Below are 16,135 nucleotides of genomic sequence, written 5' to 3'. Positions count from 1 at the left end.
TGAAAGGTGCAGAGGGAGGGGATTCAGCCACCAGCCGACTGAGAGGAGCCCCGGCCCCGCGTGGTCCCTCCCAGCCACCCTCCCTCTGGGATTAGCTGCCCTGGCTCTGCTCTAGGCGTCCCCAGCCCGTGCAGTCCCGGCTCGCGCACCACCATCGCCTCTGCAGAGCGCGGCCGCAGCCTGGGGCCCGCAGCCCGTAGCCCGCAGCCCGCAGAGCCGCGCTGTCCGGGGCATCCCGGTGCACGGCGTCCGTGGACCTGGGACCTCGAACCTGGGACGGGCGCAAAATCCACTGGGAACACTTGCATTTCTGTAGGTGCTTATTTCACATTCTTGTCTTTTCTTGCTTGCTCGAGCTGTTCGTGGGTTACTTTCTGCCTTAGTTAAACCAAAAGGGAAAGGCGGAAGAGGGGAAGCCCTGAAGAATGATTTAGTGGTTGCCCAGCCTCCTCTCCAAGGAGAGGTGTTCGCTGAGCGGCTCTCCCCGTCCCCGACACTGGCCCCTTTAAGAAGCCAAGTCAGTCCTGATGCTGCTGTTTGTATTGCTAATCCCCAGGAGCCCCGTTTAAAAAAAAAAAAAAAAAAGGAAGAAAAAAGGGGAGGTGGGGGGACCGGGCAGCTGTCTCTTTAAATGTGATTTCCTTCTATTGTATTTGAATCGTGATCAGGAAAAAGGAAATGAAACCAGAGACAGAGGGAAGCTGAGCGAAAATAGACCTTCCCGAGAGAGGAGGAAGCCCGGAGTGAGACGCACGGTCCCCTCCCCGCCCCTAGGCCGCCGCCCCCTCTCTGCCCTCGGCGGCGAGCAGCGCGCCGCGACCCGGGCCGAAGGTGCGAGGGACTCAGGGCGGCCGGGCGGGCGCGCACCATCCCCGCGGGCGGCGCGGAGCCGGCGACAGCGCGCGAGAGGGACCGGGCGGCGGCGGCGGCGGCGGCGGCGGCGGCGGCGGGACCGGGATGGAAGGTTAAGTCCTGAGCAGCAGCAGCAGCAGCTGCAGCCGCCCGGAGCCAGGCTGCGCGCCCCGGCCCCCGCCTCGGCCGCGGCGCGCCCGCAGCCCGGTGATTCGCTCTCTCTCTTTGGCGTTTGAAGGGAGCGCGGTGACTGCCCTTGAGCGCGGAGGGGCGAGCTCGCCGCCGGAGCGCCGGAGCAAGCGGAGGCGCAGGAGCGACGGCGACGGCGGCGGCGGCGGCGCCCGAGCACCCGAGGGGGTCCGAGCCCCGGCAGCCGGCCAGCCCCGCGCCACAAAGGGAGCGCCCCCGCCGCCCGGCACCCCGCCTCCCTCCCCAATGTCCTCGGCCATCGAAAGGAAGAGCCTGGACCCTTCAGAGTAAGTGCGGCGCCCCTGCCCCTGCCACCCCCGGTGTCCACGGCCTCGCGTCCCGGAGCGTCGGGGGGACCCGGGCGGCCCGCGAGGGGGCTCCAGGTGCGCGCTCGCGGCGTGCCCTTGGTCCCCTGTGCCGAGCGCTGGGCTCCCCCTTCCTCCCGGGTGATTCCGGGGGCTCTGGGAGAGGGACTGGGCGGCGGGCGGCAGGGAGAGGGGTCGGCCCGGCGCCTCTGCGGGCCACTCCAGGCTACTGGGACGCTCCCCAAAGCCACCACGGGCCAGAAAGTTTGCACGGGAGCAGGCACGAGGAGAGCCTGGAGGCGCGCAGGTGCAGTCCGGAGAGCGTTCTGGGCTTGACTCTGCTCCCTTCTTCTCTCTCCTTCTCGGCCCTTTCTCTTTGTCCATTTGGTCTTGGAAAGGGGAACATTCCAAGTGGCGGCCTCCGGGGTCCCCAACGGCCGCCTTCCCGGTCTGCAGGTGGAGCCGCTGCCAGCCTTGCGGATAACGGGCGGGTGAGGGGTCCGACCGTCCACCTCGGAGCTGGCTCTGGGCCTCCAGGGATTTCTAGAGCAGCGAAATCCGGAGTAAATCTGAGTAGGTGTACCCCTCCTCGGGGTCCACCGATGGGGACATGTGAACCTCGAAAGTTAATGCACCATTTTGTGTATAGATGAATTATTCTGGGGAGTAGAGTCTCCTGGTTTTTAGCAGAGTCTTAAAAGGGTTTGGGGTCAGGGAACCAGAGCTCTGATGAGCATTGGCCGCATCTGTTTTCTGAGCCGCGTACTGGTTTGGAATGTTTTTCTATCCCTCACCCATTCTTTAGCGTTAACATGGGGAGTAAGGGGTGTTTAAGATATCATTTTCCTGTCAACGCAAATGCCCTTTTAAGAGTCATTAGCTGTCTGGTTTTGAGAATTTTTATTCCTTTGAAGTCCCCCTCTAATCCTTTGAAGGGATTTGTTACACAAGACCAAAGGAGCTGGTTAATGACTTGTCCATTTGTGCTTTTAAGAGACATTTGTTTTGTTTTTTCTTTTCCTGCTTTAAAAGAATTGTGCTTTCCTGCTTGAAATACCGCACACACACACATACACCCTTCAATTTCGGCTTTCTATAGTGTTTATTTACCTGGGTTTTACCCTCAGTTACCAGCATAAAAGCTCAGCATGTTCTCATAAAACACAGGAAGTACCACCATCCAATGAGAATATAAACATCACTATTCAGTCTTGAAGGTTAAGACACCAGTTCTGTAATGAGCTAGGTTTGTTATAGCAAAAACCCCCACTTCCTTCAACAAATTCTCAGGAGAAAAATAACATTCCTTTTTAAAAGTATGTTTATGCAAACAATGGGTTTAAAGGGTGGTTTGATCACTTTTTTAAAATAAACTTAAAACTGAGCTCTGAGTTTCAGAGACTGGGCAAGATCATAGTAACACAATAAGGGAGTGAATTGGATGAATTGGTGCCTCATGCCTTTTTGATCAGCAGAATTTAGTCACTAATCCTTTCAATAGAAGATTAATCTGAAGGTTTCATTTCCCTGAAGGAAGTTTGCTTCTTTCAAAGTTTGTGCTTTTTCACTGAGGTTAGAAACTGAAACATCCTAACTTCCTAATACAACAGATATCTACTGCTGGAGGCTCACCAGCTCCTTCCTTCACTTCACTATTTGCCCAACGAAGACAGGTTATGATCAAAGAGGGACAAGCCAGTTGAGAAATTGCTGCAGCACATTCTCCCCATGCCCTTAGAAATTGTTATGATTATCCCAGAAATCCAGGCTTAAATGATACTCAGGTGTAATATTCAAGATAAGGGTCTGGGAGAATATAAAATATTAATTTGAGGGTGAATCAATCTAATTCAGTCATTGTCTTGGATTGTCCATTAAGTATAATGTGATATTATCATTAATTAAGTACAGAAAGACAGAGCCAATATCTTATACTTTACTTCTCCATCTCATCTCAGGCCATCACCGTAACTCTTTTACTTTACATTCCTCCTGTTGTCCAGTATCCTACTAGATGCTTCATTGTGTACTTCCTCAAATCCAGCTTGGGTCATTACAATCAGCATCTCCAAATTACAGATGGAGACTTGCCTAGCTATATGCAAATGAAACATTTGGACAGAAAGCCAGCCAGAATTCATGAACACAGAGATTCCCTTGCTGTGCTACTGGTGGCCCCCACTGCCTCCCCTGTGAGTAACAAGAGCAGTTCATTTGAATTCCAGGCAGTTTTGCACCAGTTAAGGGCAAATTCTCTTCTTTCACAGTCCTTTGGCAGCATCAACATCGGGACATCCAATGTGCGTCGAGGTTCCATGAGTGGTTTTGAAAGCCCAGAGTAAGACCATGGGCGGTGGAAAGAGAAGAGATGCAACTCTGAGTTGATACACATGAAAAAGCTAGGGTATTAGTTATTAGAAGGGGAAATGGCAGTCCTTGTATACAATCTGTAGAAACAAAGGAAAGAAAGCAAGGCTTCAGTGAATGAAACCTCGTCTCTACTTAAAATAAAAAAAATTAGCTGGGCCTGGTGGTGGACACCTGTAATCCCAGCTATTCGGGAGGCTGAAGCGGGAGAATCACTTGAACCCAGGAGGTGGAGGTTGCAGTGAGCCGAGATTGTGCCATTGCACTCCAGCCTGGGCAATAAGAGTGAAACTGTGTCTCAAAACAAACAAACAAACAAAAAACTATAGTTTTGAATTTTTTTGAGCTAGGGTCTCACTGTGTTGTCTAGGCTAGAGTGCAGTACTCACTGCAGGCTCAACTTCCTGGGCTCAGATGATCCTCCCACCTCAGCCTCCTGGGTAGCTGGGACTACTGGCTCATGCCACCAAGCCTGGGCAATTTTTTATATGTTTTGTAGAGACAGGATTTTGCCATGTTGCCCAGGCTGGCCTCAAACTCCTGGGCTCAAGTGATCCTCCTGCCTTGGCCTCCCAAAGTGCTGGGATTCCAAGCATGAGCCACTGTACCTGGCCATTTTTTTCCCCCAGATAAACTAACTTGAGCTTCCCATTTTCTTGTTCCAAAGATGATAGTCTCATGAAGTGCTGTTACACTGTGTCTAGAAAGTGTGGGCATGGCTTTAGCACTCCTAAATATTCATAAGGAACACTTCATACTTCACATGACGGGATCACCTGAAGTTGTCAGAGTGTTATAGACATTGAGCCACCTAGCCTCCTGTCCCCAAGTATAATGGCTGCTGGGCTTTATGGGCACAGACGAATTAGGACACAAGGTCACCTGGTAAGTTAGTACCAGTTAGAAATAGGAGACATGGATTCATACCTGCAGGGTACCCAGGAGGAAACTCCCTTTGGAAATTTTACAGTTGGAAGAAGGTCTGTTTTTTGAAACATAATAGATTTTTAAGAAATAGATTTGTGTTTAAGTAAGGTTCCAGAGAACACTTGCCAATTATTATAAATCAACAAGTATTAAGTGTTTGCTGTGTCCCATGTGGGGGACACTAGAATAATTCCTTCCACTCCTTTATTTTCTTTTAGCAAAGTTATTTATTTTTAAATGTAAAAATGTATTCAGATTCCAGTGAAGCAAAGTGAACAGGAGATGCTGTGCATGGCGTATTAACGAAAGAACACGTGTCACAGCCTATTAACAATTGCTGGATTGAGATGTCAGTGTCTGTTTAATTGCCTTCCACTCTCTTTGAAATAATCATTGCCCCCACTTCATTTTCTTCCTCAAATCAACTTTATCCAAATCAATTTTACTCTTATAAAAATGTTCAGGTAAGGAAAGAAAGGCCTATTTGATGTCCTTCTTAAGTGTAACAATGGCCTTACGATATGGGATTTTCCTCCAAGTATTCCTTCAGTAGGAAGAATGGAAAATGGAATTTCTGTAAAAAAGTAAAATTAGGAGAATTCCTATTATATCCTGATGGAATTTTGATTTTGGAAAGAGAAAGCAACCTAAAATAATTTTTGGTCTCATTCTTCTTTCTTCCTCACCTCTGCTTTTGTGCAGTTGGTTAGGGCTGGAGGGAGGATGGCACTGGGGATTTGCAGATTCTTAGCACTCTGGGTCATCTGCTGCCCTGGCAGTGAGCGACTCTTTTAGTCCAGAGTGCGTCCTCTGAGGTTAGGCAGTGCCCTTGGGTGTCCAGGTTATAGGAGGAGGAAAATGAGGGAGATCTGTGAAGATAGAGTCAGCGGGGAGAGTGGGAAAAAGCAGAAGACCAGAGGTGCCCAGGTAGTGCTGGGCATGGGCAGGGGCGCAGTGCCGCCTGCAGTTGCCTTTGATGCCTCTTGGTGCCCTGTGTTTACTTCTTAGAGATCTAGGGAGTAAGGTCTGGCTCTTTCCCGTCTTAACCCAAGGTTGGTTGGGACTCTGCAGTCTGGCCAAGGGATGTGTTGTCCTGTCCCTTCTCCCTTAGGTCACTGAAAGGCAGTCAGGTGAGATGCCCTGTCTGGCCCAAAACGATCTCGGACCCTCGGTGCTGGTCTCACTCTGGTGAGGCTGTCCCTGATGCTTGGCCTTCTCTCCAGGGAACCAGTGGATGAGGTGCTGCAGATCCCCCCATCCCTGCTGACATGTGGCGGCTGCCAGCAGAACATCGGGGACCGCTACTTCCTGAAGGCCATCGACCAGTACTGGCACGAGGACTGCCTGAGCTGCGACCTCTGTGGCTGCCGGCTGGGCGAGGTGGGGCGGCGCCTCTACTACAAACTGGGCCGGAAGCTCTGCCGGAGAGACTATCTCAGGTACCCTCCCCAGCACTCCACTGGGCCCTCGGAAGGGAGGCTGGGTGGTCCATGGACATCTGCAGTCGGTGTGTGTTGCCCCTTACCCTGCTCCAGGCTCGGACACCACCTATAGAAAGAGGTCAGACTGCAGAGGCTGAGTCTCAGCTCCTGTGCTGAGAAGCAGAGGGCATTTCTTCCTGTTTGAGAAGCGTGTTCTCAGGGTTACGTTCCTATGTGGTAAAATACTAATATCTTTAAAGGCAAGAGAATTGTATACCCAAAATTCAGAAAAGTGGTTCCCTTGGGGAGCGGGAGAAGCTAGGGGATGGGGTTGAGGAGGAGTACACACGGAGGATCAGAGGGACTGGGAGTGTTTCTAAGTTTGGAGGTGGGCTCTGAGGACCTCATTTGAATGCTTCAGAACATATATGTATGTTATAAATTTTTTTTGTATGACTCCAGTATTATATGATGAGAAATTTAAAAATAGAAAGCATATGGAGCTCCAAGCATTGACTCATAGCAGGAAGGCAGTCTTCGAAGAACAGAAAGGCAAAGGCCCTGCAGGCAGTTGGAGGTTTGAGTCCCAATACCATTGCTTCCCAGCCTGGTGGCCTTGGGCAAGTTACTTAACCTTCCTAAGCCTCGATTTCCTTATCTGTAAAATGGGGATGATAATAGCACCTACCTCTAAGGATGTGGGGAGGATTTGATGGAATAATGCAGATAAACTACTTGGCTTGGTATGGATCAAATAGATGTTAGCTGCTCTTACATAATCATTATTTTCCAATCTAATGAGCAAAGGGATGGAAGAATGGAAGAGTAAAATAGGAACTCGACAACGCCAAGTAAGACAGGAGCTGAGGACATCTCCCGTGCTCTGGGCCATCCTATTGGCCATCCGAATTTTCCAGCACTGTGTGAATGCCTTTGCCTAGAATGTACTAGCGTTTCTAGTTTCCGATGAGCTGCTGTGGAGGTAACTGTCTCTGTGCCCTCTACTGTCAGATCTGCTCAACTGTGTAGCTGTCAGTATTTCTCCGTTTTCCTGGAGCAGAGGGTCTGTGAAGCATGCTTCCCTGATACACCAGGACCATCCAACCCATGGAAGCTTGTTGAGACCTCAGCGCCCTTGGCTGCTGGGCCAGCTTTTCCTCCCAAACCTGCCCTCAGAGCATTTTACATTATAGAAACAAAACAAAACCGAAAAAAAAACTGCAGGCAGTTTCACAGTGAAGGACGCTTTACCTAAAGACTGTTAGAAGAAGCTTTTTGTCCTTGTTGAATTCCCAGATAAAGTCCTTGCAGTCCTTGCAGATATGGTGGTTCCGAGAAAATAAGTAGGATTTTGCAATGATCATGCTTATAATTTTGGTCAGTTTTCTTTTTTTTAAGTCACAGAAAATAGAACTTGGATAAATACAGACCTGGTTTTGCTCACTCCCAGTTTGCCAAGTCAGTGAGAAGGCAGACGGGTAAATGATTCCCATCGGACCCTTGATTCCATCTCTGTCAAATCATTTGAATCTTATTAACTGAAGTGCAGATAGAGTAAGGTCAGAAGAGCCCCAGCTTCTCCCTATCTCTACCGTTTTATATAACATTCAGGAATAAAACCAGTGCTGCCTGGGCTTGTTAATCCTTTCCATTTTCAAAAAGGAGAGGAAAAAAAAAACAGTCTGGGAGAACCCAATGTTAATTAACTTGTGTCTTGGTGACATGAAATAATTCTTCTCCCTGCCACATTCCTAGGCAACATGTTAATTAACTCTGCATTAGTGCAGGCATTTCCAGCCATTCTTTAATATTTATATTATTGTTATTAAAATGGGCAGCAGAGAGCTTAAGGTGGGACATCTCTTGACAGAGGAGAAAAATTGTCTTTTGCGTCAGGGATGGTCCTTTAGCCAAGGTCTTGTTTACTGGCATTCTTAGTATATCTGGCAGGATCTTTTAACAAGGCAAGTTGGAGGAGTAACTGAACGGGCCCTCTAATGTGTTTGAGTTCGTCTTCACCCCTAGGATAACTTGTCCCCGTGAGGATTTCCAATGGCTGAGTTGCCTGTTACAGTTCTTTTCCGACATTTAGCTTCAAATATTCATGAGACCCCCATGCAGAACCTCAACTCTGCTGCTGTGTTGTATTGTTGGGAACCCGAGAGCAGCTGTTCATGTCTGTGCTGAGCCAGATCTCCTTGGATCCCTTTTCACTAATTCTTGTGTGCTGGGAGTGGTGGGGTGGCGGTGATGGCAGTGGTTTTGCTTTTAACAGCCAGCACCTGAATCTGTTAGAGCCAGAAGTATGCCTGCCCCAACTAGACCCCCAACGGACCTTAACCAGTGACAGACATGGTGGGAGTATCAAGCCCCGCAGCCTTGCCTGGAGCCAGGCATAACTTATATTCCAGGGTCCCTCCCCTCTGAGGGACTTTGCCTGAGGATACAACTTGGCTTGGCTTCCTCCCCTTCCCTCCAGCCTCCCCTGCTGCCTTCCAGGTTTTTCCTGAGAATGCCTCATTCGTAAATCACTGGCACATCAATCCTTGCCTCAGGGGCTGCTTCTGGGATATCCAGCCTAAGATACCAATTCTTGGTGCCAGAGGTTAATGCTCAAGTTAGGTGTCAAGTCCTGGCTTATTTTTTACTAATATTAGAATCTCCGAATCCCAGAGCTGGACGGGGCTACAGAGACCTTCTTTTTCAGTTCCCTTGCTTTACGGCTTAAGTCACAGAAGCCTGTACAGGGGACTCCATTTGCTCAGGTCACCTGGCAAGTTAGAGGTGATGCTGGGACCTGAACTTGTCTCCCACATATTCGTCCTTTGTCCTTCCCTTCATAGCTGCCTGATGTGGATTGTAATTTACCCCCTGACTTCCCTTTAATAAGCTCCCTCCTTCCTTAAGGATCGCACACCCCAGGCAGTTGGATTCATTCCATGCACACTGTTTTCTCAGTCGTTCATCCTTGCTCAGGCCCAAACTTAACTTACAGAGCAGTCAGGAAACCAGAACTGTCTTTCCACTCTGTGACCTCCAATGTGGCGGTTACCTGCAGCTCCACCATCTGCTACGTTGGGATAAAATGTTCTCCCCCAGTAATGAGTTTGCTCCCAGGCGGTGCTTTGAAAACACTCGGAGATCTTCAAATGGAAAGCAGGATTCAGAGGCAAATTAGCTGGCCCTGGCCGGAACAATGAGCTCTCCACTCGCAGACCACCTCTTGTCAATTCCATTAATCTTGCCCAAATACTGCAAAATGTGTCAACTGCCCTTACGTCCCCTACAACCTCTCAGAATGTACCCACTGATTCTCTGATATCCTGAAATCAACCAGAACTTCCAATAAGAGCAAGCATTCACCTAAAACTATCCTAAAGGTTTTATGTAGAAACCACCTGCTAACATGCTATGTTTTCAGCCACGAGTGAAAATTACTTCCTGCAGCAAGACTGGCGCAGCTGGGAATACACCCAAGATGTGTTAAAACATAACCAGCGTTGGCTTAGCCCTTGACCATGGCTGCCCTGACATGCTTCGTTTGGTTGTTTTAACAGCTGAGTGAGGTGGAGCCTACGATGGCTGCCATTTCACTGAGGCTCAGAGAATCAGAGGTCTCTCCAGGGTCACTCAGGGCTGGTCCAGGACATTGAAGCTGGGTCTTCTCTGCTTCCGGTACTTGTGTTACTGCACTTTTGCTGTTGATTCTCAAATGTCAACCAGTCCCCCGGAAGTGTTCGTTAACGCACAGACTGCTGGGCCTTCTCCCCAGGGTGTCTCAGTTGCGTAGGGAGGGAGGAGGGCTGAGAATTTGTTTTTTTGTTTGTTTGTTTAGTTTTTGCTTTTCTTTTGAGTCAAGGTATGGCTCTGTGGCCCAGGCTGGAGTGCAGTGGCATGATCTCGGTTCACTGCAACCTCCACCTCCCGGGCTAAAGCCATCCTCCCACCTCAGCCTCCCAAGTATTAATAGCTGAGACTAGAGGCATGCACCACCGCACCCGGCTAATTTTTGTATTTTTTGTAAAGACACAGTTTCACCATGTTGCCCAGGGTGGTCTCGAACTTGTGAGCTCAAGTGATTTGCCTGCCTCAGCCTCCCAAAGTGTTGGGATTACAGGCGTGAGCCACTGCGCCCAGCCTGAGAATTTGTATTTCTGTCAGGTTCCCAGGCAGTGCTGATGTTGCTGGTCCCAGGACCAACACTTTGAGAACCACTGCACTGAGCCCTGCCATGTTCTGTCTCCCACCTTGACACTGAATACTGCCTGAAATAAGTGACTGATCAACTGAGGCTTGGGAGAGTCTTGATTTAAATGTCAGAAAAGAAGTTTCCCTTTTGATTCATGCCAGTGGGCAGCGAGGGCCATGAATTAAGATCTTCCCTTCATGGTGGAGAGATGCTGTTGGTTCTCCATATCTCAGAGGCACGATTAGCTGCACCGCTTGTTTTCTGTGGAACTCCCTGTCTCCCAGCAGCTGGGGCCCCAGCGAATAATCAGGGGGAGATGTGCTTTGCAGCTTATGGAGGTATTCAAGGCCAGCTCTCCCCATGGGTAGAATCAGTGGCTGTTGACATGATAGAGTTTGGGAGCCTCAGAAGAATGCCCGTTTTATTGCATTCCTGGTCAGTACCCTCTCAAAGGGGCCCCTAGGGTCTCTCTCCAGCTGCTTTTCTGAAATGAGGGTTCCCCTGGGAGGGGACAGGTAATACTTGCCTAACTCCTTATGATAGATCACATCAGCTGAGAGCCTTGCCCACAGAGGAGGAGCCAGGGGGCAGCCTAGGGGAATGATGAGCGGTTGCTGCAGACAGGGAGAGGGCTCAGAAAAGGGAGGAGTTATGCCAGATCCAAATGCCAGTTTCATCTGAGTTCCCTCTGCCTGCTGGTAAAGACTGCACTAGCCGGCCCTCCTTCTGGAGCCGACCTTCCCTGGCTTCCTGACATCCTGAAAGTTCGGCCTCCTTTCTAGGGCTCATCCCCGAGCCCTGTCTTCCAGGATTGTCCCTTTCACTGTCTTCTTAGCTTTTCTTTCTTTTGCCCCAGGCTTTTTGGGCAAGACGGTCTCTGCGCATCCTGTGACAAGCGGATTCGTGCCTATGAGATGACAATGCGGGTGAAAGACAAAGTGTATCACCTGGAATGTTTCAAATGCGCCGCCTGTCAGAAGCATTTCTGTGTAGGTGACAGATACCTCCTCATCAACTCTGACATAGTGTGCGAACAGGACATCTACGAGTGGACTAAGATCAATGGGATGATATAGGCCCGAGTCCCTGGGCATTTTTGGGGAGGTGTTCACTGAAGACGCCGTCTCCATGGCATCTTCGTCTTCACTCTTAGGCACTTTGGGGGTTTGAGGGTGGGGTAAGGGATTTCTTAGGGGATGGTAGACCTTTATTGGGTATCAAGACATAGCATCCAAGTGGCATAATTCAGGGGCTAACACTTCAAGGTGACAGAAGGACCAGCCCTTGAGGGAGAACTTAGGGCCACAGCCCATCCATAGTAACTGACATGATTAGCAGAAGAAAGGAACATTTAGGGGCAAGCGGGCGCTGTGCTATCATGATGGAATTTCATATCTACAGATAGAGAGTTGTTGTGTACAGACTTGTTGTGACTTTGACGCTTGCAAACTAGAGACGTGCAATTGATTTCTTCCTGGCTTTTTAACTCCCCTGTTTCAATCACTGTCCTCCACACAAGGGAAGGACAGAAAGGAGAGGGGCCATTCTTTTTTTCTTGGCCCCCTTCCCAAGGCCTTAAGCTTTGGACCCAAGGAAAACTGCATGGAGACACATTTCGGTTGAGAATGGAAACCACAAGTTTTAACCAAACAATTATTTAAAGCAATGCTGATGAATCACTGTTTTTAGACACCTTCATTTTGAGGTGAGGAGTTCCACAGATTGTTTCTATACAAATATAAATCTTAAAAAGTTGTTCAACTATTTTATTATCCTAGATTATATCAAAGTATTTGTCGTGTGTAGAAAAAAAAACAGCTCTGCAGGCTTAATAAAAATGACAGACTGAAATACAGTGTTGTTTATTTGATTACGACTTATAATTTGGGATGGCGGGGAAATGCTCTGCTTTTTCTTTTCTAAAGGAGAAGCAAATAAGCAATTTACTCTTAGGTCAAATAAAAACTTCTGTGTATTGCAAGGGTTTGTATGAGGCAGGCACATTTCTATATTACTGGCAATTATGTAACAGGTCATCATGTAGCTCCGAGGAATGTAGAATAATTAAATTGTTATTGTAAAATATGCATTTCACTTCAGCATTGTATGGAGTGAGTGGAAGGCAAGATCATTGCCTTTGGGAAACTTGTAACCTAGAAAGGACACAAATACATAAAGCAGATTCCCTTTGGGAGAGAAGGTAATTACCTAGTTTGAAATGTGGCAAAGATGCTGAGCTTGACACTTCGATTTTCCAAGACGGGTGTCTCAGGGTGTTTTATGACAAGTGGTTAAGAGGACCTTTACTTTGCGGATTTAAAGCAGGCACCTTGGTTTGTGTGTTTGCCTTCCTCCGAGTCAGGCCGCCCCCATGAACTGATGCAGAGCGCCACCTTCTGGCCATCACCTTGAAGCGCGCTAGCCCAGGAGGGTCCCGACGTAGGACAAACCTAGATGAAGAAGAATATGCTTTTCAATGATTTCCTTAGAGTACTCGGAAATGCAAGAAGTCTAAATGTGTTCAGTTATTAAGACACAAGAAACATGCAGCTAAGGCTGCATGTTAACTATAAGATTCCTTTAAATCTTCCTAAGGTTTGTGATCTTTGTTATTTTTAATTTTTTTAAATCCCAGGACAGAGAGACAAATGATTTTTTTTCTTCTAGAGGAGAAATAATGAAGTGATGGCTCTCTTGGTCTGTAAAATGCTACAAGTAGTTGGGAAATTTGACTGCTTAAGGTGGCCTATTTAAAACAAATCCAGTTACATTGCATTCCAGCTCAGGTGATGGAAAGGCATTACCAGCGAGGGGATGTTTGTTCTAAGTCAGTGGTTCTCAAACTCTCTGGGGACCAGCAGAATCAACATCACCTGGTAACTTATTATAATAAAGAAACAGATTCATGGGCCCCACCCCAGATACCCTAAATCAGAAAATCTGGGGATGGGGTTCAGCAATTTGTGGGTTGTTTGTTTGTTTCTTTGTTTTGAGACAAGATCTCTCTCTGTCCCCCAGGCTGGAGTGCAGTGTTATGATCCTGGCTCGCTGCAGCCTTGACTTCTTGGGCTCAAGCAATCCTCCCACCTCAGCCTCTGTAGTAGCTGAGACTACAGGCTCACACCACCACGCCCAGCTAATTTTTATCTTTTTGGTAGAGATTGGGTTTCCCCATGTTGCTCAGGCTGGTCTTGAACTCCTGGACTCAAGTAATCCACCTGCATTGGCCTCCCAAAGTGTTGGGTTATAGACATGAGCCACCGTGCCCCACCTGTGTTTTAATATGCCTTAAAGATGATTCTGACGCATGCTCAAGTTTGAGAATGGCTATTCTAAAATATCTCCCAGTTAGGAAGATCAAGCATTCTAAGTTATTAATATTTGATGCAAAGGTTAATCACTGAAACTCTTCCACATGTAGATACTGTCTACCCTTGGTTCCTAAACTGAAAACTTTCACATACATTCATCACTCATTTGTTCTGCACATCATCTTCAAAATCAATCACAATTTAATTCACCATTTTAAACCATATTTACAGTAATAATAGTAATGGTAATAGATTTTATCTATGCAATTATCTTATAAGCAGTATTAAGTAAAAATACAAATGATCATTGCTTTGGAAATCTAAACTTTATTCTTAATCCCCATTGTAGCACAACACACATTAAGATTCAAGAAATCAGCCAATATTTTTGTCATGCTCAACAAAGCAATAATTAACCTTTTCCGTTTGTCAATGGCACCATCTTGCAGAATTGTGGATGCGCAGGCAATCTTTGTAGCACGTCACCCCAGGGGCCCAAATATCTAACCCACAACTGACTTAAGAGGAAAGACATGTAAAGGGACTCAGTGGGACCAGCTCCCAAGGTCTACCCTGGTGGTCCTTGCATGAATGTGTTACTGTGTGTGCCTGACCTAGGGTCAGGAGAACTGACATCTGCTCTCTTCCCTGGTCCGTGCCTTCATTAAAGCAGTTGGCTGGAACCATCCTCTTATCTCTTGAATGTCTTTTGCCCCAAACCAGCTTCCTTTTATTGCTGCTTCTAAAATAACTACTACTTTTCAGGAAAACTTGGAGTCCTACAAAGTTAAAATAGAACAAGCATCTAGGAGATTTATCATCTGAAGACTTGGATTTGAATTCCAGTGACATGACTTTAATTGCTTAATAACCATTTACATAGCGCTTACCATTTGCCAGGCACTCTTCTAGTTTTACATATATTAACTCCTTGAGGCCACATAACCTGCCTCGGTGGCAGTTTCTACTTCTTATCACCTGCATTGTGCTGCCAAGGAAAATGAAGCACAGATGGTTAAGTAACTAACTTCCTAAGGTCCTGCGGCTGAGAAGTGACAGAAGTCGCTTTAACCAAGGCGCTTCACCCTGTGCCCTGCTGCTCTCTCGAAGTCTCACCTCACTGAACAGCAGGTTTCCCATCTGCAAAAGAGGGAGAATGAACACCTTCCGTCCCAGATTATTTGGGGATATTTGAGTTTAGTCTAGGCAGAAATGTAAACAACGCACAATGATATAGGATTAGCACCACAATAAAGCAATGTAAAAAGTGCTCTGGAAACGCAGATAAGGGAACAATTAAATTGGCCCAAGCATATCTGTCTGGAGTAAAGAGGAAGAGACATTTGAAATGGCCTTGGACCTGGAAGAGCAAAGACTTGGGGACCTTGACTTGCAGCATGAGTATTTCAGTGAGCCCAGTTTGTGTATGGGTGTTGGCTGGAGGCCAGCCAGTGAAGGGTTTAAATTTTGATGCTGTCACTTTCTGGTGGGGTGCCCTTAATTGCCAGTTTCTACAAGATCTGGGCCCTGTGGACATTGCTGACCTGTGACTTGACCTTGGACCCTCAGCTCAAGCCCCGCCTCTTCCAGGTAGCCCCCTCAATCTCTCCAATTTATAGCTGCTCATCCAATCATTCTCAAGTACTAGAAATCTTCTAATTAATAGGAGAAACTATTAATATGCTGGCTCCTGGACCAAACTGCAAATCTACAGAATCAGGATCTCTTGGATGGGACCCAGGAATCTACACATTCATCAAGCAACTCCTCTTCCTTTGTTGTCCCCTGACTTCAATAGAACATTGCTGCTAAACCCTGAACCCTGAGTTCCGCAAAATCAGGGACACTGTCTCTGGTTTACCCTTGCCAGACTGTAGCACCTGCCTGGCACGTAGTGCCCAATATATTTCCTTCCTTCCTTTCTTCCTTCCTCCTTCCGTCCTTCCTCCTTCCTTCCCTTTTCTTCCTTTCCTTCTCTTCCTTCCCCCCTTCCCTTCCCTCTCTCTTTCTCCCTTTCTTTCCTCCTGTTTTTTTTTTTTTTTTTTTTTTAGAGACAGGGTCTTGCTCTGTCTCCCAGGCTGGTTTTGAACTCCTGGGCTCAAGCAATCCTCTTGCCTCAGCCTCCCAAAGTGTTGGGATTACAGGTTTGAGCCACCATTCCCAGCCTGATTGTTATATTTTCTTTGTTTTATTTAAAACTTTGTTCTCTGCTTTTTTCTTTCTTTCTTTCTTTTTTTTTTTTTTTTTTTTTTTTGAGATGGAGTCTCAGTCCGTGGCCCAGCCTGGAGTGCAGTGGCATGATCTTGGCTCACTGCAACCTCCACCTCCTGGGTTCAAGAGATTCTTCTGCCTCAGCCTCCCGACTAGCTGGGATGACAGGCAGGCACCACCACACTAGGTTAATTTTTGTAAAGACAGGGTTTCACCAGGCTGGTCTCGAACTTCTGACCTCAGGTGATCCGCCCACCTCGACCTCCCAAAGTGCTGGGATTACAGGCATGAGCCGCTGCGCCCCACCTATTCTCTACTTTAAAACTTGATTTGAGAAGAAGGCCTTTTCTGAAACTAGCCTTT

At 47.7% G+C, this 16,135-nt stretch overlaps 1 protein-coding gene across 19 annotated transcripts in view; it reads left to right on the top strand.

The window, feature by feature from the left end:
• Positions 1-12,101, top strand: part of LMO2 (LIM domain only 2) — a 36,380-nt gene extending 24,279 nt beyond the window's left edge. For 8 of the 19 annotated variants that reach the window (XM_063782843.1, XM_063782845.1, XM_063782839.1 and 5 more), the window contains 4 exons: positions 669-964; positions 1,091-1,328; positions 5,864-6,079; positions 11,107-12,101. In XM_063782843.1, coding sequence (XP_063638913.1) covers positions 958-964; positions 1,091-1,328; positions 5,864-6,079; positions 11,107-11,326 — 681 coding nt within the window. In that variant the 5' untranslated portion in view covers positions 669-957 and the 3' untranslated portion in view covers positions 11,327-12,101. Of the gene's footprint in view, positions 1-121; positions 313-668; positions 965-1,090; positions 1,329-3,425; positions 3,539-5,863; positions 6,080-11,106 lie in introns of those variants that run through there. The other 11 variants (XM_063782851.1, XM_063782849.1, XM_063782850.1 and 8 more) reach the window with 4 other exon arrangements.
• The last annotated feature ends 4,034 nt before the right edge of the window (positions 12,102-16,135 follow it).

Source organism: Pan troglodytes, chromosome 9, assembly GCF_028858775.2.
Source record: "Pan troglodytes isolate AG18354 chromosome 9, NHGRI_mPanTro3-v2.0_pri, whole genome shotgun sequence".
In the NCBI taxonomy this organism is placed as follows: Eukaryota; Metazoa; Chordata; class Mammalia; order Primates; family Hominidae; genus Pan; species Pan troglodytes.
This window is presented reverse-complemented; position numbering and strand designations above follow the sequence as displayed.